The sequence below is a fragment of the Acanthaster planci genome, linkage group LG15 (assembly GCF_054643075.1).
Source record: "Acanthaster planci isolate LZ-2023a linkage group LG15, COTS_SCS, whole genome shotgun sequence".
Classification (NCBI taxonomy): domain Eukaryota; kingdom Metazoa; phylum Echinodermata; class Asteroidea; order Valvatida; family Acanthasteridae; genus Acanthaster; species Acanthaster planci.
In genome coordinates, this window is record NC_141791.1 from 8,979,582 (window position 1) to 9,006,369 (window position 26,788).

General features: G+C 39.5%; 1 protein-coding gene across 3 annotated transcripts in view; it reads right to left on the reverse strand.

The window, feature by feature from the left end:
* LOC110977607 (uncharacterized) overlaps nt 1–26,788 on the reverse strand; it is a 116,329-nt gene that overhangs the window by 18,945 nt on the left and 70,596 nt on the right. For 2 of the 3 annotated variants that reach the window (XM_022231872.2, XM_022231873.2), the window contains one exon: nt 13,271–18,235. The exons of the other annotated variant lie outside the window; for it this stretch is intronic. In XM_022231872.2, the coding sequence (XP_022087564.1) occupies nt 18,002–18,235 (234 nt within the window). In that variant the 3' untranslated portion in view covers nt 13,271–18,001. Of the gene's footprint in view, nt 1–13,270; nt 18,236–26,788 lie in introns of those variants that run through there. 3 annotated transcript variants of the gene reach the window in all.

A 26,788-nucleotide genomic window follows, 5' to 3' on the forward strand; every position in this document is an offset into this window, starting at 1 on the left:
GTTTTATGTATTAAGTAGTCACATATCCTTCACATCCTTCTAACATTTTGTTCAAGCATGGTCCAAACACCTCAATTTTCACGGGTGAAAAGTACGCTGTGAAATATGCCAGTCAGAGGCTATTTTTTCCATGAATTTTAACAAGGTTAATAAAAATATTTTTGCTAGAAGAGGACAAACAAGTTTTTTTGGCCTCCAATTTTGAACATTAAATTTTTGAATTTTTTTTTTTGCACTTATTCCATCAAATCGCGACTGGACTTTTAGTAACAACCACCTGAAAGGTGAAATATGGAAGAAAAAGATTACACATTCAGTCATACAAGTGGATTTCAGTGTAAGTTGTGCGAATTGAAAGTGATGGTCCAAAACTTATTACAGACACATTTGTGGGACAGGTCACAACACAGGCCAGGAAAGATGCATCGACTAAAAATTGCCATATCAACCACCACTTTACGGCACTTTTTTTTCTGGACCTTTCCGCGGTCATTTCATGAGCTATATAGTTTTTAAGATTCACCTCCATTTCGGGTACCCCCTCCCTCCGCTTTTATAAATGCCAGATCCACAACCAGTAACCTCAGAAGTTAAGGTCAGAGAGCTTTACCACATCACAAAAAATTGTACTGTCAGCCCTCTCAAGATTTGTCAGATCCTACATGTAGAACACTACTTAAGCAGTATTCTTGTTCCTCCTATTTCTGTGCACCTAACGCTTTGAAACAAGATTTCCAGAAAACTACAATGCAGTTGAAATCTTTCAGAGGTGACATTAGTTTTACAACTCACAGTCTGTCATCAAACCAATTTTACAAACAAGTGACTGCTTTTTGTGCCCAGGAGTAGGCAACTTTTATTGGCTTCGACCACGTGTGTGTGACAATTCCTGCCTACATTTAACCCCTTCGCACAGGGAGGCAGCTAGACACACCATAAAAATTGAGATCCTCAGCCCACTTTTCAGCCACTTTCTTCTCGGCCCACGCTCGAGTGAACACGGTGAAAGAAGGCAGACCCTGGCTCTTTTATATATGGTAATTGGTCTTGGAGTCGGCTTTCAGGAAGAAATTTCCAGCGTGAAGGGGTTAAGCAGCTGGGGCTCTTTCAAATCTGTGGTGGCTAAGACATGCTACACGAGATACATTTATTGAAAGGGCGAGTCCTGCTGTTTAGCATTGTAAAAGCACAGCTTCTTTGAATTTTGAAAGCAATTTTTAACAAGCTTCCAATCTTCCAGTATGCAGTAGTCATTTCAAGTTCAACTGAATAAGAGGTTCTGCCCTAGATAGCGGACACACTTCCTGGCAGATGTTATACTTTTTGCACTCAGCCCAACTCTTCATGCATAAGGTGGGATCACAAGTATGTATGCAGCTTTTCATGGTTAAAAGAAGAATGCTGTAAAATCTGTACTGCCTTGTGTGGTTATATTCATGGTTCCAGATAGCTGCCACAGATCCCAACAAATCTGCACCAGTTTGCATTCAATTGCCCCCCCCTGTTCTTGCAGTTATGACAGTTTGAAAATTGAAGGTTTCACAAAAGGTGGATTCTGAAGAGGATTCTAGCACTCATTATTCATAAAGTGGGCCAATCAAGTTACTGTGCACTAACTGGTAGCCAATCAAAGCCCACTGTTTTAGCCAATCAGGCAAGGGGTTAGATTACTTCTACAAGATTACATCAGTCAGGCAGTGCTAGTTTAGGAAGGAAATTCTCATGTGCGGATCATTCTGTCACAGCTTGTTGGGCGAGCTGGCTCAATTTGCCCACCACCACCCCAGCACGTGCCTTTTTGAAGAATGTTTGGTTTTAGTGGCGTTTTTTAGCAGGATTCAAAGATAGCCACTTCCTAATACATACAAGATGTGACATGTATCTTGACTGTTATGATACATTGTACATGTGTGTACCTATGAAGTTATTGTTGACATTGATGTTTGCCATAATACACTGTAATTTGTAAGGGGTCAGCCACACCCTCTTATATACCCAAAGGGGTGGGGTGCTGTATGTTTCATAGCACAACCAGCGCTGACCCTAAAAAGTTGGATGGATCATTGTATTATTTCATGATTGCTCCTGGGGCCTGGGAGACCATTCATTTATGATTGGCCTGTAAGCCAAATAACAATAGATGTACCTGTACATGTACATCGGACCTGGGAGTCCTTTGTTTGTTTGATGTATGCTTTGGGGCCTACCAGCCCATAACTGATGCCAGCTTGCCAAAAACAGATTCGGTATCTGGCAAAATAATAAATAATAGATGCTCTGGCAAGAGTCAGGAAAATAATTCGTCTGGAAGTTTGTTCATTTGTGAGTCCGAGTACAAGGGAGCTTGTCCAAAAGGTTGTCGTGGTTTAACCCCTTCGCTACGGAGGACTGCTACTACACCACCAGTTGTGTGAAGATTAGTGCATATCACACACAGTCCATTCACCATGCAGCTGCTGGTTCAATGGGGCCTGCTGCTGGACAAAGCTCTCCATTCAGGGCAAACCACAGCCAGCAGTCGCGGTCAAAATAATCCCACCGTGAAGGGGTTAACCGTGCCCGGTCACCGTGGTTAAGAGCTGTTGCAAGGAACTGCGGTGACCACATTGAAGTTTACTCATGCCAAGAACATTTATTGAGACAGCTGAACGCAGGGGATGAACGCAGCTGTTATGTTGATCGTGTCTTGAATTCTGTGTGCGACTGCGGTCAACCCGAACATTCTATGCCTGGTCAAAGACAGATGCTCAGTGTACACATGCACATGTTCATGTATATCTTCTGGTTATCCTTGGAATGTGGGTGCCGCAAAACGTCGGGGACATAAATTCTTCTCAGAAAGTCACAAAAAGCAGATTCTGAATATGCTACAAAGGTGATCTGCGCAATGCCCAAAAATATATATTTTACTCGGCGCAACGCCGAATCACACACACAGAGAGCGCTATCCAGTAATATTTCCATACTCGCGCAGGTGTTGATGTAGATGAACATGTATTGCATTGTTTTCACACATGTGTACACCCAGACTCGTGCAAGAATAACGATGCTACTTTTTGTCACTTAGTGAAAATAGAGAAACACAGAGGCTAAGCTTTTGTTTGTTCACAGTTACTATGAAATTAAACAAAATTTCGCTTTGAAACTTTGCTAATTTGTTCTTTACATTAAAGGAAGTTAACTGGTAGGGAAAACTACAGATTGACAAATTTTCAATTTTCCGCCGGTGGGTTTTGTCACTTCGTGAAAACGCCAATGAATTAATCAAATTACCTATGCATTTAGTATAATAAAATTCATTATAATATGAAAAATGTTAATGTGCATGTGAGATTAAAAAAAGGCAACTACATGTGAAAGTACTGATCCAGGGATTTTTGAAAGGCTTCCGATCGCCATGGATGACGACGAAAGCTAAATAGCATGCACATGTAGGCCCGTGTGTACCTGCAAGAATGTGAAGACTCATCAACTGACGCCCCCATCCATGTAAGTAGTCTCCCCAAATACAAATTGTGCCATGGAGAGACATTTTTATTTTATTTTCCTGCTGTCTTATGATTTTCGACACAAGCTGCATGACACGAGTTATCGATAGTCCGAGTTCACTCGCCCACCATGTGGTGCAGCAGCTCGCATGCGAGATGGTCGCTGAAGAAGCATGATGTCATGAAGGAATACATGTATTGTAATTGGATAGCTGTGTCTTGCAAAATGTGCGTCATGAAAATGCACAGTCTCATTGGCGGGTACGCTAGATCTTTTGTAGCAATATACCTAATTCAGTGTTGGGTGGTAAGTTGGGCTCTTGAGATGTGAGGGTAGTCAAGTGAACTTATTTGGCTGTATTTTTATCAGAATTGGGAAGAGACTTTTTGTTTTGACATTTTTGTAATCAATGTAAAAAAACATTGATTTTGGAATCATGCTTTATGCTTGTCATGACTACAGGAGACTGGCAAACGATGTCTGTGTATCACATTGTAAGAATGCATGACGCATTTGGAGGGGCGGGTGGATTAGCCTCTTGCTGCATCTGGAAATTTTGTGGAAACACGCTCATTTTCGAATATGAGCAATACATCAATGAATACAGAAAACACAAATATAGACACGATATCACTTTTTGTGCATGAACCTGCAGAAAAATATGTGATGGTATTGGTTTTTTCTGACTTGCAACTGTACAGCTGCAGTCATATTCAATGTACATGTAGTGGAACGTTCTCAACCCTTTTGGCAGGAATTGTACACTGACTAATTGCCGCATTTCCCTCATGCCTTTTTTGCCAACAGTTCAGCCCAGTGCGAACCAATGTGATATACTGCGCACGTGTTTCCACCACGATTCGCAAACGCTCATTATAAATGGGTCAGTTCATATTCAGTGTAAAAGCCAACACGTACGCAAAATTTCAAGGTCAGCCTCGCAAAGTTGAACTCACTTATCTCTGGCAAAACATCGCTACAAATTTTTCATAACATCGTATTCGCTTTATTTTTGCATTCGCCTGAAGTATGGACCCGCCTTTACACTTTTGTGAGTGTATATTAAATTTGCTCTTTCCTCTTGCCCTTCACCAAAAACGTACCCAATGGCCAATTGACAATATTGGTATACATCTATTAAAGAAGAAAAAGTCCGGGACAAAAATAGCCACTTTATTCACCACTTAAACATGTACATATTCTATAAACTGTTAGGAGTCATCTCAAATTTAGTCCGGGATAAGTTGAGGATAAACTGTGGAAGAGTGTTGCGGTGGAATGTTGATGGCTACTGGAAATTTCCCCACAATCTCCCCCACATAAAGCTGTTAGTATTTGTTTATACAGTCTCTATCCCCCCCACTCTGTGGCAGGCCACTCAAGGACACTTGTGGTTTTGATGACAGACAAGCCACAGGCAAAGGACTGCACTCCTTACTCAGAGCTTTTTGAAACTTATCCAACTGTATCATTTGGAACAAATATACATCAACCCTTTCATAAAATATAAAGCTACTGCAGGTTTTTTCTTCTCCTGGAAAGCTATGGTCTTACTTCAGGCACATACAACTTTATTGTATTTAATATGGCAATGTTACTGCACAAAGGACATTAACAAGAAGAGATCGGGTACAAGCCCTGTATTTCAATAAATATTCCTGTAAATTGTGTAATATCTTTTTTCTTAGCCAAAAAATCATGGCGTAACATACGGGGAGTTCCCCTTCCCCTCAATAAATGAACTGCTACTTACAGGGAAATTGTGGGGAAAGTATTCACTCTCCCCATCATTTTACCGCAACTTGTCCCAGACGAGATTTGAGATGACTTTTAAGTCTAAAAACTCACTTGAAGCGCTTCTCAAAGTAGCTCTGGGTAAAGACCTGGAGGTCACTGGCATAATCAGAAAATATTATGTATGGGGTGTTTCTTTCTACGATCATAAACTCTGGAATAATTTGAATTTTACTCCAAAACAAAGTAACAAGAGACAAAAAAATCTAAAGCAGAAAACGGTTTGCTTTCATTAAGCATTGGGGAAAAAATACTCACTTGAGAGGCTAAGACGTGCAAGATTTCTGAAATACATGCTCAGTCTTTGTTTTCAGATTTAAAGACTTCATTCTGAAATTAACCTACCCCCTTCTACCTGAAAATTACACCCAAAAAAATGACGACTAATTATCATTTTCTTAGACAAAGAAGAATTCTAGTTCCCTCTCGTGTATCAGAATAAAAGTAAAAATTATCCAAAATCTGCAAAGAAAAAAATCCCCTAAAATTCTAAACAGTGGGTTCCAAGAATTGCTGGTGGTTCTCCTCAAACATTTATACAAAGTATTTCCTTGAGATTGGATAGCAAGCTCCAATCGGAATACCAGAAGTCGTTGGGAATTTAACCACTACCAGCCGCGGACTCCGAAATCGGAGCCGTATGGTTTATGTGTGGCCGGGGTCTCCGACCTCGGACAAAGGAAACAGGGCCCTGTAACAAAAGACCGTACTCTGAACAAAAGACCAGGCTGCTGGGCATTACCGGCATTTTTCACTCTCAAAAGTAGTGATAATCCAGCATTATTTTGAAACCGTATACCAGGGTTTGGGGCATTTAGAGCAAGCAGATCACCACCGGGGAAAAAGCTCTCCCCCACCGCAGCGATGAGCCACACAGCACCGCTGCATGCTAATCTGGCCCCTATTGAAAAGAGGTCAGCAGTGCACTGAGCCAGGTTCGTGAACAAAAGACAGTTGTATAACACCGCACAATCTGGGCTCTGTTTACAAGGCTGCAGGCCTGGCTGAAATATTCGGGCGTCAATGAAGGTCACCTGTCAACTTAGAGTAGTGCCCAAAGATTACTCTGTGCGGCTGTAAACGACTGTGAAATGGAATGATGAATTGTTGAAGGAAAAAATGATAGTCATGCCGGCCCAGCATCATCAACGTTGAAGAATGCCCCGGCACGAAGTGGTTAAAAGCGTGCCTCTGAAAAATGACGACTGACGTAATTACAGCATTGAAAGGGTTTGGCCAGTGCCGATTATTTCAAAGTGCATGGATTTAGGCTAACTAACCATGCACTGACAACCTCTGTGGCACAAAAAAGGCAACTTTTAAAGAAGGACCTCAAAGACCGCAAGTCAACAGAACATGACTCTTGTGCAACAATTAAGGGCTAAGGGACTGGATTCCAATAACTTAAAACACACGCGGTGACCGTGGCTCTCCAAAGCATCTGAGGAACCAACCACAGCCGCCACGGTCGGATTCTGCTAGCTGGGCCAGGTGTAAAATTTAAATAACAATAGGGGGCTTTGTCAGCTAGTTCCTTTGCTATGGAAATTGGCATGGGCAGTGGACAGTCGGCTGGTTGCTAAGGACCTGTGAAAATCACGGTGTCCGCGTTCAAATAGCGGTTCAACATTTTGGACAAGCTATAAACCCTTGTAAAAATAAATCTGTAATCATGATAAACAAAAATTTCCAAGAGAAGACAAATAGCCTCAGTGTCCTTCGAAAACACCTTCTTGGGGTAGGTAGACCTAATTCTATTCCAAGATTTAGATCCACGTTCTTTTTATTTGCACGCCCTGCAACCACTATCCCAAGTTAGTGAACACCTCCATTCTCTTCCACACCCGTCCCACACCTTTGGGTTTATATGTCTGTGCTCTTTCTGCAGTGCCATTGCCTTTATTGATGAAAATGGACAACTCACTATCAACCCAAGTAATTTAGCTCTCTGAAAAGAAAAATGAGAAACAAAACCTAAAATGGATCCACCACTAATTTTTATTCATAGTCACCCACTTGAACCCCCCCCATATTGAAACTTCAAAAATAAATGAAGGGCCGTATTCGTTCCCCTATAGTGCTTCACTGAATTAACAAATTTTAATGACATCTCTTGACCATAAGTACATACTAGACAATAAAGGATGTCTGTTAAATGACATTAAACTTCTGAATATTTTTTTTGAAGGGGGGACTCAGGACACAAAGTCTAGTATTTGTGACTCGGAAAGGTTGCTGAAAAAGGGTCATTTATTTCTTTTACAAATAAACTAAGATTACAGGATTAATTTCTGACAGTTTTGGGTCTTTTGCAAAACTTCAGAACAAGGACAAACGATACAAATGACCACTACTGAAAGGAGAGTTCCTAGAAATCGGACTGAATAGATTTATAGGATCTGATGATATTAGTTCATGAAACACATTTGAAAAAAAGCTTGTTACATGTACTTTCTCAATTAAAAGTCACTTTTGATTCAATTCCTGATTTTTGTCTAAATCGTTTTTACTTAAATGCATTTAAGTATTTCTACAAAAGAACTTTTCTCCCTAGGGTCAATAACAGCAAGACAATAGAGAAGTGTTCAACTATAGGGGTGAATGGAGAAAATATGTTGCTTCTACATGCACAAATAAAATGTCACTGGCAAAGTATTAAAACCTTGCTCAACACTGTGTATGTGATGCAGAAGTGTATCCTTATCACTGGTTTCCATATCATTGTTTTGACAGAAGTATATGTATATACATACAGTTATTTTTGCAAAGACTGTTTTTATGATGTACACTGATCTGTACTTAAGGCTGTAATATGTGTACTTGAGACTTTTATACAAACAGAATTTGTTAAAGCATACATTGATTGACTTTGTATGTTGCTCAGCATGTTGTTTGATCATACATGAACATTTAGTTCATGTATGATCAAACATCAGTAGTTCAGTAGTGATCAGTAGTTCAATGATGTGGCATGTAACTTTCCAAAACTTAAATTTCGAATAAACTTACAAACACTTTGATTGAAGCAGTTACTTGAATGCTTAACTGTAAACATCTACATGTACAATAACATATCATGGGGATCACAGGCTGTGTCTTGGTGGCATTCTGAAATAAGCAGAACTGTCTTAGAGTGGCCTAGTGAATACAAAGAAATTGGATACCAGACAAAAATGCTCCACAGCTTTGCATGAACACAATAAAAGTTCCCACCCTTATCAGTAGTAGCATGAAATATTTTGAATAAGCCTGTTCAATATCCATGTTTTCCTCAACCAGTTTATGGTGGGGAAAAATATCATGGTTTTCATATTATCGTAAAGACATCATTTTTTGCTTCCTTGTTGGGTCACAAGGTCAGTGCAAAATAAGGTGGTCTGATCCCCCAACAGCACCCATCCCTAACTGGCCTAAATGTTACTTTCTCATCAGGTGAACCAAACTTGAATTCCATTTGTACCCATTGACCCCATCAAGAAGAAAACTAAATTGAGCATTTTTAGTGAAATTTTACCTCAAACAGTCAATTAGTGTTTTGAAGCATCTTTTACAAGCGAAAATAAAAACCAATGAAAACACAGTATTGCTTACTGCACCATTTTCCACACATATGCACTCTCTTTATGGCCAGCGTGTTGTTTAGTGAGTCCAAAATACATGGAAGGGTGCTCTGCTACAATGATGAAAATAATCACTTATGCCTGGATCTAAGACTGATATTCTCACAGCTGAGCGCTGTATTGAAGGCCCATGCTGGGGGGATGACCAAATGTGCTATTAACAACTGTTAGCTGAGTAGGCTGAACAAATGGCAAAACGGAGCCCGAAAACTGGGTTCTTAATTACTTGCTGCAGTGGGACCCATTTTCGAGCACCTAGGCTTTATACACGAAGCTGGGGAGCCCGAAACCAGACAAAAGAGTTGGGCCTTGTTACAAAAAACCATACTCGGCACAAAAGACTGAGCTGCTAGGAATTGCCAACATTTTTTTGGTTGTCAATATCGGAGGAAATCCTTGTTTTGAAAGATTATACCACTATTTGTGGCATTCAGCGCAAGCGGATTACCACCGGGGACAACAGCTCTCCTCCACTCCCGCGATACAATACCGCTGCACGCTGATCTGGCCCCTATTGAAAAGACGCCAGCAGTGCACTGTGCCGGTTTTGGAACAAAAGAAACTTACATAACACCGCACAATCTGGTCTCTTTTTTACAAGGCAGCAGGCCTGACTGAAATATTCAGGGAGTCAATGAAGGTCACCTGCCAGCTTTGAATAGCCACCAAAGAGTCTGTGTGAGTGTAAACATCCGCTAAATGAAAGGATGAATTTTTGAAGAATTTTGAAAACTTAAAATCCCCCGTATGTGTGCACTGCACTTTTATAAGCACCTGGCAGCATGTGGTCAAAACAGCCTCACAGTTACAAGTCGTGTTCCTCAGTAACTTTCCACCTTCTCTTCATTGAGAGACAGAATTTTTGTGTCTGTTTTATTCTAAATCGTTATGTGGTCTGAATATTTTTCAAACTAAAACTTGATGGGATATCAACAATGAAATCTGAACAGTAGCCCCACAATTATTTCTATCCCTTAGTAGTCCCAAGCTTTTTTTTTCTTCATTGTTTGATACTGACTAAGTGTAGAAAATATCATACACTATGACTTTAAATTAAATACAGCATTAAACAATGGTGTAAGCCGATGTCAATGTCAATACCCCACCACACTAAAAGAAAATCTCATGGTGCTCCCCCAAAACATACAACAGTATATCAGTCACACGGAATCTTGGCATTTATGAAGTAATTGAAGGTATACTTCAGGTTTTGGGCCCACAAGGATGATGATATACTTCAGGTTTCGGGCCCACAAGGATGATGATTGTGCCAAAACACAAAAAGTTTTTTTTTCTAAAAAGCTACGTAAGCCAAACATACATTTTAATCTAAACATTTCAAACACAAAGGTTCATGCATACTGGTCACGCGAAACAAACCTAATTGTCATAAGAAAAAACCACACAGGCCTAAGTACGATCATGCTGCCACTTGAAGTCCTTACACTGGCCGGCGTAATGATCAGCACCGGCTACATTAAATTGCATGGACTGCAGTTAAAGTTGTTGATCTCATCTCTGTGATTGGAGGTGAAACAAACCGAAAACAGGTCTACACCCTCTGGAGTCAAATCAATTCTAAAATAATCTCAAATAAAGTGAATCTGCCACCTCTGGACGAGTATTTAATCATCTCTGATGTGAATATAAAGTTCCCGGCAAAATATTTATCGGCCGAAACAAGTCTCCTAGCTGTGGTCAAGCATGCCCACAAGCAAGGTTGCTGTGTTCCTAGGGATCTTATACATAAGTCAATATTGTTTTCCTAACTGGGAACAGACTATCTGAAAATGCAGACACTGTGTGCTCACAGGAATGTCCCAAATTAATGGCTGTTTGACCACTTGCTGCTGGGGGACCCACTTTTGAGCATATCAGCTTTATACGCAGAGCCGGGAGAACTCAAAACCTGGACAAAAGAAATGGGCTTGGAACAAAAGACCATGCTCAGCACAAAAGACTGAGCTATTCGGCATTACCGACATTTTTTCACTCGCAATAGTGGAGATAATCCAGCCTTGTTTTGAATCAGTATAACGCGGTTTGGGCATTCAGAGCGAGCGGATTACCACCAGGGAGAAAAGCACTCCACCACCACAATGATAAGCCACACAGCACCGCTGCACACTAATCTAGCCCCTATTGAAAAGAGGTCAGCAGCACACTGTGCCAGGTTCATGAACAAAAGCAACTTATAGAACACTACATAATCTGGGTTCTTTTTACAAGGCTGCAGGTCTGGCTGAAATACTCGGGGGGGGGGGCAATAGATTTTGTGTGTCAGGCAAGAGTGGCAACCAGAGAGTAACGCATAGGGGTGTAAGCGTCCATTGATTTAATAATGAATTTTTTACGATTTTTGAAAACTGAAAATCTTAATTCGCCCGTATGTGTGCACTGCAATTTTCAAACAACCCAGAAGCATGTGGTTAATGTTTAATGAAGGCTGTGCAGAAAGCAGCAAGAGTATCAAGGGTATTCATGAGATTGGTAATTTACATTGGCCTTGCATATTGCATTCCATCCGCAGGCATGTCCAGTTGTCAAGGGGTCTTTTCTTTGGCAGGGACTAGGGTGCTCTCTGTGATTCTGTGGGACGTCTACGGCATGAACAGTTGGTCAATTTCACAATGCCATCTTAATGCTATCGAGTGGAATACCTCTTTTTTTCGATCGTTTTCATTGATCAACGACAATAATTGGTAGGGTAATCGTTCGTCACTCTTTTTTGTTGTTGGTTTCAGATAAACGGTTTTGAAATGTGGAACAGAATTTGGGAATCAAAACCAAACAACTGAGAATCCAATTCGGTCCCTACAACTAGTTGGCAGGTATGGCACATGGAAGTGAAGTTTATGACTGCAAAACACTTCTTCGATAAACTGGTGCCTATCTGAAAAATAATTTACATAGCTGTGAAAAGTCAAGGGGCTCCAATTTTTCGTCATTGGAGTACTTGGCAAGCTAATGGGCTTATTTCATAAAAGCCCTATGAAGACATCGAAATATACAACCCAGGATCAACAGCGAGGGAAAGCCTTTAAAGTTTTTTGATTTTAAAACAAGGAAACTTCAAGGTACATGTAAGTTAAGATCTCAACCATGCTGCACTTACGCAAATCCGTAAAGTAACCTTGATCTGAAGTATATATGTATACATATTAGTAATGGTTTTATTTGAGTATCCCATTATATTGTATATTGTGTAGCATTACTATATTGTCAAAGTGGCAAAACAAAAATGTTGAACACATTACTACATGATTAAAATGACACTGAACTGACTAAAGCAAAGAGATTTGGAAATTATTTTGAAATTTAAGTCATCAAAACTTCTTGCCGGGGACTCCAGAATCAGAGACGTATGGTTTATATGCTTGACCGGGGTCTCCGAACTCGGACAAAGGAAACAGGGCCCTTTAACAAAAGACCATACTCTGAACAAAAGACCAGGCTGCTGGGCATTACCGACATTTCTCACCCTCAATCCAGCCTTCTTTTGAAACCGTATACCAGGGTTTGGGGCATTGAGAGCAAGTGGATTACCACCGGGGACAAAAGCTCTCCACCATCGCAGCGATGAGCAACACAGCACCGCTGCATGCTAATCTGGCCCCTATTGAAAAAAGGTCAGCAGAACACTGAGCCAGGTTCGTGAACAAAAGACAGTTATACAACACCGCACAATCTGGGCTCTGTTTACAAGGCTGCAGGCCTGGCTGAAATACTCGGGCGTCAATGAAGGTCACCTGTCAACTTAGAGTAGTGCCCAAAGATTACTTTGTGCGGCTATAAACGACCGTTAAATGAAATGATGACTTTTTGAAGTATTTTGAAAACAGAAAAAATGATAGTCAGGCCGGCTCAGCATCATCAACATTGAAAAATGTCCCGGCATGAAGTGGTTAAATCCCCTTGCGGAAGTTTTCTAGTGAACAAACACCATAAGTAAGAAATAACTTTCAAAAAAGTGAACATTGGATGTCTATCAAATCATGTTGAAATATCACTGTTTAAAGTAATCCATTGTACTTGTGGCTGTGTGGAAAGTTACACAATGTACATGTTCTAGAATTCTGGTTCATCACCAAGTACAAGTCCATGGGTACAAAAAGCCCTGGAATTCAAACAGGCTGAGCCTCAGCCAGGTGTGTGTGGGGTGGGGGAAGGGGGGAATTAGTGCAGTGGCCAAGTAACCATATAACAAGTTAGTGGTTTACATGTCCAACAGCACATGATCTGTCCATAACTATGTTCAAAAAAGTGCTGTCACTGGACTGAACTTAAAACCAACAGAAAGCATCAGTTGCTTTAAGGGAAAAGTAATATTTGCCCTCATCTAAAAACAAAACAATGCAATTCAGTGATCATGAGGATTCAGTTACATTTATTTTCAAATACCACGAGACATTAACAAACATTTTTTAAGTGATACAATCACTGCTGAACTATCACAAACTATTAAAGCTCTGACCACCAGTAGGGTTTGAACAGAATACTAGTGGTTGTTAGATGTGTAACGGCTTTATGCTTTCACTATTCATCACCATACTATCATTCATACAGGCCTGCATCAGAATGTCACACCTCTGCTGCCAAATAAAATTCACTTGAGAGTGGCCAAGTGTAAAAATGGTTTCAGATAATGATTTTAAAATCACAGACAAATTTCATTTTAATTTGGACCTAATTGATAAAACTGCGAAGAGAGGAACACAAGAGATGGAAACAGCGACGAAATGTTGTAATTTTTAGAGAGAACATTTTTTACAACTATCAGAAAGACAAAGGCCACGTGTTTCTCAATTTTAAACTACAAAATATGTTTCACACAGTGCTTGTTGCTCTCCTGGAATTGTAAGCAAATCCTATCCTTGAATTTGTGCCAATGAATGTGCAATCAAAGCTACACAACCGAAGTCGGAATTCAGCTTGATTCATCAAGGCTGAGGCATAGTTTGGCATGGTGTCCTACAACTGATGTGTAATATGACTTCATCTGTCATGTTGCACTGTGCCAAATTCAAAGGTGGCTCCAAATGTCATGTTATTGTTATATTGCTGGTAAATTGAAATTTTGTTAGTATTGACTTTGACATGGCTGAAGCAAGATTTCTGATTTTTAAGATGCATTTTTGCATTGGGGAAATGTTAATTTATATACCAGGTTTTGCCCTTACCCAACGTAAATATTAATAAACATTGTATGCTCAGTGCTTGTTCAAGAGCTTGTGAAAAAAATTCCCAAGCTTATTTGGGTGGGACTCAAACCCACGACCTCCTGCTTACTCCTTTTTTGCGCAAGCTCTTGGGCAAGCACTGAGCACACAGTGTTTATTAATATTTATGTTGGGTAAGGGCAAAAACCTGTTATATAAAGATTTCTGATGCAGACCTCGATTTCAAAAGCAGTAGCAGACACATTCTAAATCTGCAATGTACCTGGGAAATGATGCATCAAGATTCGACTGTCAGCTAAAAAAAGTTGTAAACCACGATGAATGATGCATGTACTTCATTTAACAGAAAAAGGAACAACCAACTGAAAAAAAAATGCCATGGTGTTTTACTTGCCATACTAGCCAAGACCATGTCACTTGACATTCACTTTTCTGAAACCATTACATTAACTAGCAAACACATGGTAAACTGTGAGGAAATACTACAATACAGATCAATCCTACCTATCCTACAATACAGATCAATCCACAGAACACACATACACAAAGCATATCTGTAATTTGTGTTTTTGTTTCTACGAAGAGGTGAATATAATTCAGAATTACCCAATTCAAACTCTTTGTTGTGGTGAAAATGCCATACACGTACATGTGCGGCATGTGTATATCCGATTCCTCAATACTCCTTTTGCCCACTAAACATCGCAAATGAATTAAATTCATGGGAATATGTAGAAGTAACAAGTTTTCAATCAACCAGTCATATCATGACAGTATAATAAAAAAGCAATGCTCAGTCTGTATTGGGAGGAACATTTCCTACATTATGGGACTACATGGTGTTACAGCACAGAGATTCAGTAAGTTCCATAATGTAGAAAATGTTCCTCCAAATACACGTAAGTTGTTATGGACATGGAAGCATTGTAAAAAGTGACACATGTGAGCACTCAACCATTGCATGTCCAGGTTGCAAACAGCCACATGTAACTACTTAATTCATCTAATGAAATGCCTGAATAAATATGCCTCATTTGATACATGTACATGTAGGCGATCAGAAGATCATATCTGAAATATCAACTTATGGTATATGGGCAGATCCCAAAAGTAGTTAAGTTTTTTAGAACCAAACTCATTACCAGTACTTGTATCCCCAATGTTTCCATGCCTTCGTGAAAATACATGAAAACGTTGCTACTGAAAAATTTGGTGTTTGAATCAAAATTTACGTTATGAAGATATTAAAGGTAGTACACAACATTTGCTTTTGCTGCAATTTTTCAAAATTGGCCAATATGGGGATTTGTTATTTACTTTGCATATCATTCTATGGCCTTGGTTTTTTTTTGAGTTAACTGTTATGAGAAAAATCAAGAAAAACACCGTTCCATTGCAACACTCACATTACTTTTCTTGCAAAAAAATCCACGGGCCACATGACAGTCCGGAGTGCCTAGATAATGCACAAGCAAGGTCGCTCTGCAAATGGCCCTTGAAAAGTGCATTTTTTTCCTGGCTTCGAGTTGTGGTCGGCAAGTATACACGCACTTCCAACTTTTTGTCTCTTCCTTCAACAATGAAATGCTATGAATCTGTCAAATAACACTTTCTCAGCCAGTAAGGTGACAGCAGTCACAGCGCACCTACATGTACACATACACACAACCACACGTTCATAGTTCATGTCACATGTATGTCAAAACCATCCGCATGCCATCAATGCACAAAATAAACACTTCACAAATCAACAGAAAGTGGTAACTACCGCTAAATACTGGGCAAAAAGGTTACTATGATTGGAAACCAGAAGGGTAAATGTCTGGAAATTGCACATTTAGTTTAAGAAACAAGCTTTGCCATGGAGCTTGAAAAGGAGCAGCCATGTTGCACGGTACTGCTTGGTTTTGACCATACCATTATCTTAAGGGGTGATAGTCATATATTCGCATCAGGTAAACTCCTTTTTCATAAAGATGTTTCAAGTTCTAACCCATCCAAATTCTAGTCTTACAACTACCAATATCTATTTTGTCAGTTACTGATGTGTTTAGGTGGGCTTAGGTTTACCGAAGGCGGGTTGGATGATTTTCCTGTTACTGTTAATATAGACTCCTCCAAAAGCAAAACAGCTTTTTTGTTACACTCTTTAACAGTTGTGATATTTAATGAATTGCATTTTCCAAGGATCTTCCATCCGGATATTCATTGGGAAAAGTTTCAAGTAGTTTTGAGGGAAAAAAAGTCTGCAACCTCACAGTAATTTTTTGTGATGAATTAAATCACAAGAAAATGTAATTTACACTGATAATGTATTAACACACACATTTCTTCATTCTAGGCTTCGGTATCTTGTTAATCTTAAATGATCTTTGAACGGAACAGGATCAGTATGAGACATTTTTTGCTTTAACGACATGCTATGCATATTCAGCTGAAACATCGTAACCGGTTGAGGTATTACATTTTTTCATTAAACACACAATGGATACCTCTGCCGAAGTTTAGTTGTAAATGGGTAATTTCATGTTATGAATGGCAGTTTTCACAGAAGCAAGAGGACTCCAACATTTTTTCTTTAGTGTTGCAGCAAGATGTATTCCAGAAAAGCTTACATGACATCTGTGCACAATCTTACATTTTAAAAGGCCTGCAATTATACTACCGCTAAACTGGACAATGATCTGAAAACACAACACTACACAGTTGACATCTGGAGATACATGTAAGTATGAAAGCAGAGGCACAATGTTCAAAATTCCGATTAAAAGCTTAATGTCCTGATGAAATCGAATGTAGACGTTAAGATGTTATCTTCATGCATGTATATAGTATATTTATGACTGGTTAAAAGATGTTTCCAATAATTTGAAGTGACAGTTGAAAATTTAGTGACGAGGCACACAAACAAAGGTACAGATTCTGAACCAGAAAACTTTTTCAAAAATCTAGTGCACCATCAGTCCTGACTAGGGTATGTGCTTAGTACCCACAGTTAGATCTACTAGAAGTGACTGAAATACACTCATTTGATATTTTCTTATTATATTGAGGGGTTGTTTGATGGAAAAAGAAAGAAAAAGTATGATTCTTACAATAGCCACTTTCCAAAAACACAGGTATGTTTATGTAAAAAGGAAAAAAAAATTAACACCAGCTTATCTAAGTTCACTGCTAAATTACTTTCAAAGAAACAAAGGCAACAGCTTCAGCTACTTTTATGTGTATGTAACATCACTTGGCCCAATACACTATATCACTTACACTCTCAACTTGTCAAAGTCTTAACGGAACTGGATTAAGAACACAAAAATCGTTACCTACGGATGCCCCAATTTAAACTAAACTGACGTCTGCTTACATATGTACGGCTGTCAATCTTGGAACTTTTAAAAAACAACACACCTACAGCAATCTAAGAAAATCTAAAAAGTTCAAATCATGGTTTGCTCTGTACATAGCCAATAAAACATTACATATTATCTATCCAAAGAAGACATGACTAAAGTCATTCAAAACCTACAGTACATGCACAATGTTTGTCGTCTTGATTTTCTTCTCAAAGTTCACTATGGCTAACAAACAAAAAAAACCAAAACGAAAAACGCAAAAAGAAACACTAAAGCAAAGTTTTGGTTGGCATAGATTTATAAAACAGCACGAATTATGCAGTTAACAAAACTGACCCTACAACTATTATTTAAATCAAACCAATCAACATCTACAATATTTATTGATGCTTATTTCAATGCTTAAATCATAATCATTTTCTTAAACATGTCTGTTCATGGTTGAATGTTAACAGGAAAACCAACACACTCATGCAAAGCAATCTACTTCTGGGTAATCGGCAATTTTTGAGTGACACATGTACATGTATCACAACAAGTAATCTCTTACTAACCAGAATGCAGTGAACTAGTAACGACGGGGGCGCTTGGGCATGTAATCCTCATGACGATCACGTCGATCCATATCACGGCGGTCCATGGATGGTGGAGGCCTAGTTCGTATCTCTTCTAAAGGGCGAGGTCCACCAGCTGAACCCCCAGCATAAGAGCCACCACCCTGCTGAGGCCCTCCCATTCCTCCTGGCCCTGCCTGACCACGCCCTCCCATATTTTGAGGTGGTTGGTCAAAACGTGATGGCCGCTGTATAGCGGTACAAAGTATGCCAATCCACAGTCATTGAATAAGCATGATCATGTACAGATATTAGTGTACATGGTAAATTGCAGCACAAGTGTGAATGGTAATTATGGCATACCAGTACATGTACATGAAACATTCAACACAAAGATTCCATGTTTGTATTTCATGTAAATACAATATTTGAATATTGGACAGGATCAGGAGTGATGAAGTTGAAGAAAATCCACGCACAGGGTAACAGCAACATCGAAGATTAAGTTGATTTCCATCATGCAAGGAAGCCAGGAATACCCAAGGGAGAGGAGAAATACCACATGAAGTTAATCAACAGCTCACAGGCTAACATCTAACAATGCTCAAATTGTAAATGTAGCAAGTCATAGAATCAGCATGAATGTCCCCCAAAATATGCAACACATTACAATATGATGTACCACATAAGGTGTAGCTGATATCATAAATTTTTGAGAGTTTAAAAACATGGGGAGAACTACATGCAGATTACGTTGGGTGTGATTTTTGCATGTAAGACAAAGTTTGTTTGTAATATCCATTGTGATTTCATAACATTCATCAGAACCAGTTGCTGTTTGTTGGGAATGATACTAACCGAATCAAAGATTTCTGTAATACATCAAATTACTCCACACTGTATCTAGACCTTTCACAACTGATGCACAACCTTCACATTTCATACAGCTGGCATAAGTGTTGTAGTTGAGTACTTTTCCATGAGTACCGGTAAGAGTACAGGGAAATTTTTTCTTTGGAGTACGAGTACATTTTTATGAGTATGAATGTGAGTGCAGAAAAAAGTACTGGAGAACAAGTATTACAATAATGTACAAGCAAAAAGTAAGAGAATGACTGTGATTGTACCACTCTGGCAAGTAGAATGAACAATGTGCACACTGTTTTGGCTAATGGCCACTATTTTTTTGCAGAAAGTGTGTACACAAGTGGCCAAAACATACTGGTTTTGGGAAGTTTGTTTTTTTTCCTACACAGGGCTATTGGGTTATGATGACATTGTTATTTATACCATGAACCGCTATGTGAGCTAATGACCTGAATCAACTGGGCGCATAACACGCCTTCATTGAAGGCGCTGACTACGCACTTGAGTACAAGTAAATCCAAGAGAACATGTAAAAGTAAATGTACTTTGATAAGAGAACGAATACAGGGAAATTTTTTCAAAGTAGGAGAACATGTTCACGAGTACAAGTACAGAATAAAGTACCGGAGTAGGAATACGAGTACTACAATATTTGGCTTGCATACATTTTTGTCCAATGCACTACTTGCGTTTACGATTAGTCATCATGAACAGGTAGAGCTTACACTACAGCAAAACATAAACCAACCCAGCGAAATGGTAAATTAATCCCATTCTCATCATGAATCATTACCATTCCCCACCACAAGCTGGTCTAAGGGAGATTACACACCACAAATGACTTTGCAGTGGGATACATGTTCAATTCCAATATCGTTATTAAGTATCATGGTTGACTATTGTGCTGTTTACTCAAAGGCATGTTGCTAGCAGTCCAAATTGAATTATTTTTATCCTTACTTAAGAGTTTACGGTTTCTTTTATGTGAACGATAAATGTTTTAGCATATCAAAAAGCTAGAACTTCCATGACTTCCTAGATAAGACGTGGTGGGGGGAATGTTGTACTTGTATTACTCTGTTGATTTGCAGTGAGGAAACTGTAATTTTCACTCCTCAGGATGACCAGAGCACACTGGTCGAAACGTTGTATACTCACTCAACAGTACTCATCAGAACCATACCTCTCCCAATAAGAGATTTATCCCCATGGTGTTACCGCAAGTCCTCTCCTTAGTCTATCTCCACCATGCAAAGCTTCAAAGTCTTGCCTCATTTTTCATGATACATAACAGAGTGCGAAATTAGACCAAAAAAGTGCTTGGACAAAATGTTGTAATACAATCAATTTTGCTCTGCCATTACCAGCTTTTGATCAGCCATATTAGATATATATACAAGGTTGAGTTGTAACGTGCTGTGTTTGGGGTCGAAATTCACTTTTCTTCCTCTGGTCCTACCAGAACCACACAGCAGCTGCATAGAGCAATCCTTGTTCGGGCGCAGGCCATGTCATAAATTTGCTTGCTCGAATTGGATCATGGAGCTATCAAACACAAGGGGTTGGCACGAAGTCCTACAGACTGTAATCCGATTAACTGCTTCGGTCGGCTCCACGGACAAGGCGCGGTTACCAGCCCGAGTGTTGAAGACCGTAAATGTTCTTTGTACACAGTGATCCCCACCACCAGGTAGCTGGTAACCCACATACCGTTTTTCGCTGCGGCATACTGGAGTAAATAAATGGTGGAAAAGATGCACAAAGAAGATGCGCAGTTCTCTTCAGTAGCCGTCAGGAGTCATCGAGTGATCTTCACAGATGTGCTTGAAAATTCTAAATCAGCGGTGGTTATTTGGCAAAAGTCAGACATTTTTGAAGTCAGTTATGACATTTTGCGTTTCCGGCGGTAGAGAACAAATACCCTAAATATGAACTGCAATATTTATATCTTAAGTCGCAATCCTAGTGGTTCCATCGGTTAAGAGAAGGTGGAAACAAATCTTCCCATGTTTTTGTGCTTTTATTTTTCGCTGGACCAGCTACATTCTCTCAGTTTTCTTGGGGAGTTTTTGTATTAGTAATTCTGTTTATTGTTTAGAGAGACATTTTTGGGGATGTAAAGAGGTAACCAAACTTTCATTGTCATTGGAATATTCCGTCTCAAGGCGGCCATGTTGAACATGTGGAAGTGTTACGGACACGCATGCGAGGTACCTTATAGCCTGGCGGTGGCCATCATTGACCCTTTTGATCTCTGTATGTGCTGACTCCATGTGTTTAATAGCTCCATGATTGGATCAACACTTGCCAAAGATTTCTCAGAATCCATGATTATTGTTATTTAACTAAGGCCTACTGCATACATGCAGTCTTTATTAGGCCAAAAAAATGGTGTAGTTGTGCTGTGCATGCGCACCTCTCAAAAACTGGGTCGATAGGTCGGAACTTTTTTTTAGGGCAATTTTGTGCTGATTGAATGGCATCAGTGGTGGCGAAAGCCTACGAAAGTATCTCAGAAATTGATTACCACCTGTTTTAATGTCTATGTAAAAATTTCTCCAAACGGCAATTCACAAGAAATTTATGGACAATTTACACAATCATGACGGTAAACTGGCCAACAATGTCCATGTGTCGGGGTCGCGTGGTAAGCATGCGTGATACATCCAGACCAGCGGGTGCTAAACCTTGTGCCATGAGCAGAACAACCTCAAATTACACTCATGATCACAGAAAATACTAACATAAATAAGAGACCAAGTTCTGTCAATTAACTTGCAGAAAACCTCTTGCAACATAACATCGATGTCTTTCCGGCCTGCAGCCTTTTACATTTGGGAACCAGAGCAGCTTCGTTTAATGCATCAAGTTTCGTGCATGTGTTTTCCCCACTGTGACAGTGCCAAGTATTATGGGCGATTTCATGTCTGTAAAAGTAAAATAGACATGTGTGGCGCTATGTGTAGGTGACATGGGCTGGTGATGAGCAATCAGCCCTGATGAATACCTTGGGCATAATTAACGTAATTCTAACACAAAACTAATAATAAATTGGATGCCATAATCCCATATATTGTGTTGACATTTTAAGAGCTATTATTGATATGTTGGTCGGACCATTAGTCTGAGCATCTTTGATTTTGTTCAGAAAAACACAATAAGTGCCCGGCAAATGTCCGACCGTAATTTCAGGCTCTGCATAACCATCTGTTCACTGAAATATCTTGAAAAGGAATTTCCGTCAGAATTCCAACTTGCACTTAGATGCTTAAATGGCTTATAGAAAACCACAGGAGCTGCAATTCAAAGTGTCTCCATGATAAGTCACTCAGAACATGTGGTTTCAAAAGTGTTACTCTAAAAGATAAACTCTTCAACTGATAAGTTGTTGAATCGAAATAATTTGTCTGATCTCTTAATTTGAAATGTGTACTAATGAATGATCATTTGGGCTCTGATGAGGATCGGGACTCATTTTTAATGTGCAATCTAACTACAAACCTGTAATTAATTCTGTCACGTGTTCCATGACGGGTCAAAATTTCCATGCTGCGTGTGCGCACCCATTTGGCCCCCATGCTAACAACAAAAGTTCCAAAATAATAAGATGTCTGGGCCATTCTGCCAAATTTGGATCGCACAAAACTACCTAAATAGTTTGACAGAGACTGCTAATTTCATCAAATTTCTCTCAGCAGGTACATGATTTGCAGATCATGTATTCATTTTCCATTTCAAAATTTATGAACAGAAGTTGAGTGGCAAGGCTGTCAACACGTTCAAATTTACATGAAGCCTAACATGAGAATTTAGTATGAGTGTGATGCACTGACCTCGAATATAGTACCGTTCGTGATTGGGCAGTCACATCTAGCAAAACATACGTCATACAAGCACAAACTCATTGGCAGGCGTGTCAGTCTATTACACAAAATCCTTTGTGATATGAGTAATTCAGGGTGAATGAATTTTCTGAGACAATTGGATTTTTGATCTGCATCAGTTACAATTTTGAAAGCCACAAATGGATTCCACTGATTGCATATTAATTCTCGTATATGAAATCTACCACAGACGTGACTCAATGGTATAGTACTTGATTATGCCACAAATTATTGTAAAAAGCTTATGCTGAATACAGTTTGCACATATAGGAGTTTTAACAATCTTTGTAGGCAGCACTCCAGCAATTTACAAACTGATTGTGTGGATGCAATTAATAAATATTAAACAGTTCCTTTCCAAATAATTTTTTGAACATTTTAGTCAATTATATTACTCATCTTCAACAGCACGTGACAAGCTACATGTACATGTACACATCCCCTGTTGAGTTTAGTGATTCCATTAAGTCACATACAAATATGTTACATGTACGCGGATGCACAATCTGAATGCATGCATAATCCGAAAATAGACATAAAGAAGACAGGGTCTGGGTGAAGCAAAAAGAATACTTGACAACAACTGATACTGCAATCATGAAGCATATATATGTGGTGCAAGGTCCGGGGCCCACTTCAGGGCCCGGAAAATTTTGAAATGTAGATGCTTTGTGGTACAACCACTGGCCTTTTTTTTTTAATATGCAATTTATGCATATTTCGAATGTAACTGTTTTCTTCCTTAAGGCTAAAATAAACAAGCAATATCTTTCCAAAATTGTAAGAATCGAGGTTTTAGTGCGAGTTGGCCCCTTTCCACCTGATTTGACCAAGTTTTTCACATTTCATTTCTTCGATTCAAAGAATGCATGCTCCAGGCTTTTGGATTTGCAGGGCCCAGATTGTGTCACAGAACGTTAATTGCAGTGACATGTACTCCATCCACGTCCATTTCCATGGATTTGTTACTTGAAGATCAGTCTTGTCAAACTGATTGTATCTGAGTCAGAGCCTCTTTGGACAATTATGCACTTGCGTTGCACTGACATTTTAATGAGTTTATGTTTAAAAAATATCGGAAATTTCGTACAAAACGATGCCCATAAAGCATGTAAAATCTGCACTTGAAAAAGGAAGAAAAACAAGGAAAGTCTAGCTAGTTTGAAGCAAAAAGGGCGGAAAATGAAATTTGGCATACTCAACGAAAAGCAGAAATCAGCTAACAATTGGAGATTTCACACCTAAAATATATATTCAGTTTTCCACAATTGTTTCTTTTTAAAAAGGGAGACTTGCAAATAAATTTATATTCATCACACTTTAAATGCAGAAGTCTTTGACTGCCGAGTATGAAATAAGTACTTGGAATCACACACAGTGAGTAATGCACCGTCCTGTGAATTTTCTGTGGATTTTTTGGCCCCTGTGATTTTTCACAATCTCACACGTCAACGAGCGAAGTGGAAATCTGGCCAATATTCCTTTACTGGAGAATTTCTGAGAACAGTATTTATACAAGAAGTTTACACTTTAGCTTTCAAATCAGAACCTGTCTTAGAAAGAAGCACTGGAAACAAATTAAAAAAGGTATATTTTCATTTCAAGCAATCCGTAACAGGAAAATGACTAATACACAAATCAGGTCCGGCATGTACCTGTCTGTGCATGGCATAGCTGGCACAAGGCGGTTGTGGCTGAAGGGGAAAATGAAAGACAGCTGGTTGTTGTTAGGGAAAAATTGACAAATCCCCTCTCACCACAAGAACAGGATTTGTGGTAATAAACAGCCATTTGGACTGCCAGAGAAAATTATTTGTTAAAAGGTTTGAAAAATGATAGCTGCAAAGTTTATGAACATATCCTTAATACAGAGTGTTTGCTAATAAGATAAAGGAACCATTCAACATTAGCGTGTAATGGACGCTACGATAACTGGAGGATTACCAGTATCCATTGATAACTCATTTTTGTAAAATGTCAACTGTTGGCAGCAGGCTTGGGCAACACTCCTGGTTCCAAGAGGAACCACAGTTCCAAAGAGAAATTGGAATCAGCAGCTCTGCTTTTGTGAAGGACCAGGTACCCATCAGCGGCAGTTCCACCTTCAAATAGCCAACTCCAAACATCAAATATGAATCCAACTCACCGCTCAGGCAAGCCTACTGTGCCTGTGAGTGACAACTCTAACGTCAAATCTGAGTCTCCACTCAGGCTGACCTACCACGCTGGCATGTCGTAACAACTAAATGTACTATACATGTACAAACATGTACAATGCCTGAGTGTGAAAAGGTGTACATATTTGAACGATGGTCAGCATCGCACTGCAGTTTCCGTTAACTTGCCTCCAAGTTGAGTAGTAGGGCATTCAGAACAGGGTCAAGAATGGTTTTGTTTGGCCACTTCATGATCTCTTTGGCCTAAGATGGAATTTAAGGGTGTGGCTACAAGGCAGCTGGCATGCAGAATATTGTACTGAATATACATGAGCACAATTGAATGCAGGGAGGATTTGGCAGTGTTATGCACAAGGAATGCAGTAAATTGCATGTTCGCCATTGATCTTCAGTGAATTCTTACCACATCCTCACATATTCATCGCGCAAGGCCACAATGCATACCGTCTGCTGATTTTAGATGTCAACAGTGCACCGACTGCCAAGAGGACCCCATTTGCAAGTAAAGAGGCCAGCAGGCTGTCTGATATTTGACTCTGAATAATGTTGACCTCAACATTGCTCAGCCACAATTGCCAGTTTTGCCAATTGCCAATACCTGTAACATACCTGTAACATTCAGTCAGTGATTAAATTTATTTGTGTTGCCTGATTAATGAATTTGATCAGGATGTGTGTAATGATCCATTCATCAGTGTTGCTTCAGTCCAATGAGTCTATTTATTCCCATTTTTTTTTGGAGTTTATCTCGATTGTTTCATTATTAGCCTTTGAATTTCAGTGTAATATTTTACCATGTTTTTGTGTACAAGCTGGAGAGTTTTTTGAAGTTTTGTCTTTGATGAAAAAGAACATAAGTAATTGATTGTTGCCCACACAGCACACATGTTGAGTGTACATTTGTTTTTGCCTAACAACTAAAGATAGATCATCTGCCACATTGAATACTGTATGCCCCTGCCAATATGCTTCAGGTTTTCAGTAACAATAGAGCTGTCTATTGCATACTTTTAACTCAGCGCACGAATCAGTCTATTACCGGTATCATGGGCGACATGTACCACTCTGTGGTTATGCACGCAAACTGAGATCCTCTAAGCCATGTAACGCATGTAGCGTTGTCAACGAAATGGATCGGACCCTATGAGCAAGCTGGTCCAGTGAGGGTTCCAGTTCTCAACTTCTCACTTGATAGGCGATATCGTAGAGCCGGTGCCATGTATGGACCCAGGCAATGGTACCGCTTACAAGATAATGTACATGTGGTCTTTCAGAGTTTATATTTACACGTACATATATGATGAGCCCACTGCGGACAAATGCCTTGTGCCAACTTGAAGCTTATACATGGTCATTCACGATACGTTGGCAAACGCTCAATAAGTAAACGGGATCCAGTCCATACATTAAGTGCCATGGCGTGATCACGATTACATTTGTACATGGGTAAAGTTACATGTACTTAGGCCATGGCAAATCGCTTATTGTTCTGATTGGATACACATGGATGTTGAATGGTAAGGAGGAAGCAGTGCTGAGTTGTACTTAGAGGTTGCAGATTTATTCCAACCACGACTGGTCTATGAAGAGGCGAAAATCAAATAAAAAATGCCCACTGTGGATAATCTTAAGCCCACAAAAGACCAAAAGCAGGTCTGTTGTGCTGTTCATAAGTGCCGCCGGCATGATGGGGCAACAGATTTTTCATGTGTTTAATTAAACCTTTTGTTTTTCTTTATATCCTTGGGAGCTGGTTCTAACTCGGGATCATGGCTCTTAATTGGAGTCGGAACCAGCTCTGAGCATTCTGGAGCTGCCCAAGCCTAGTTGGCAATATTGAACATACATGTACATACCGGTATACAGTCGAGCA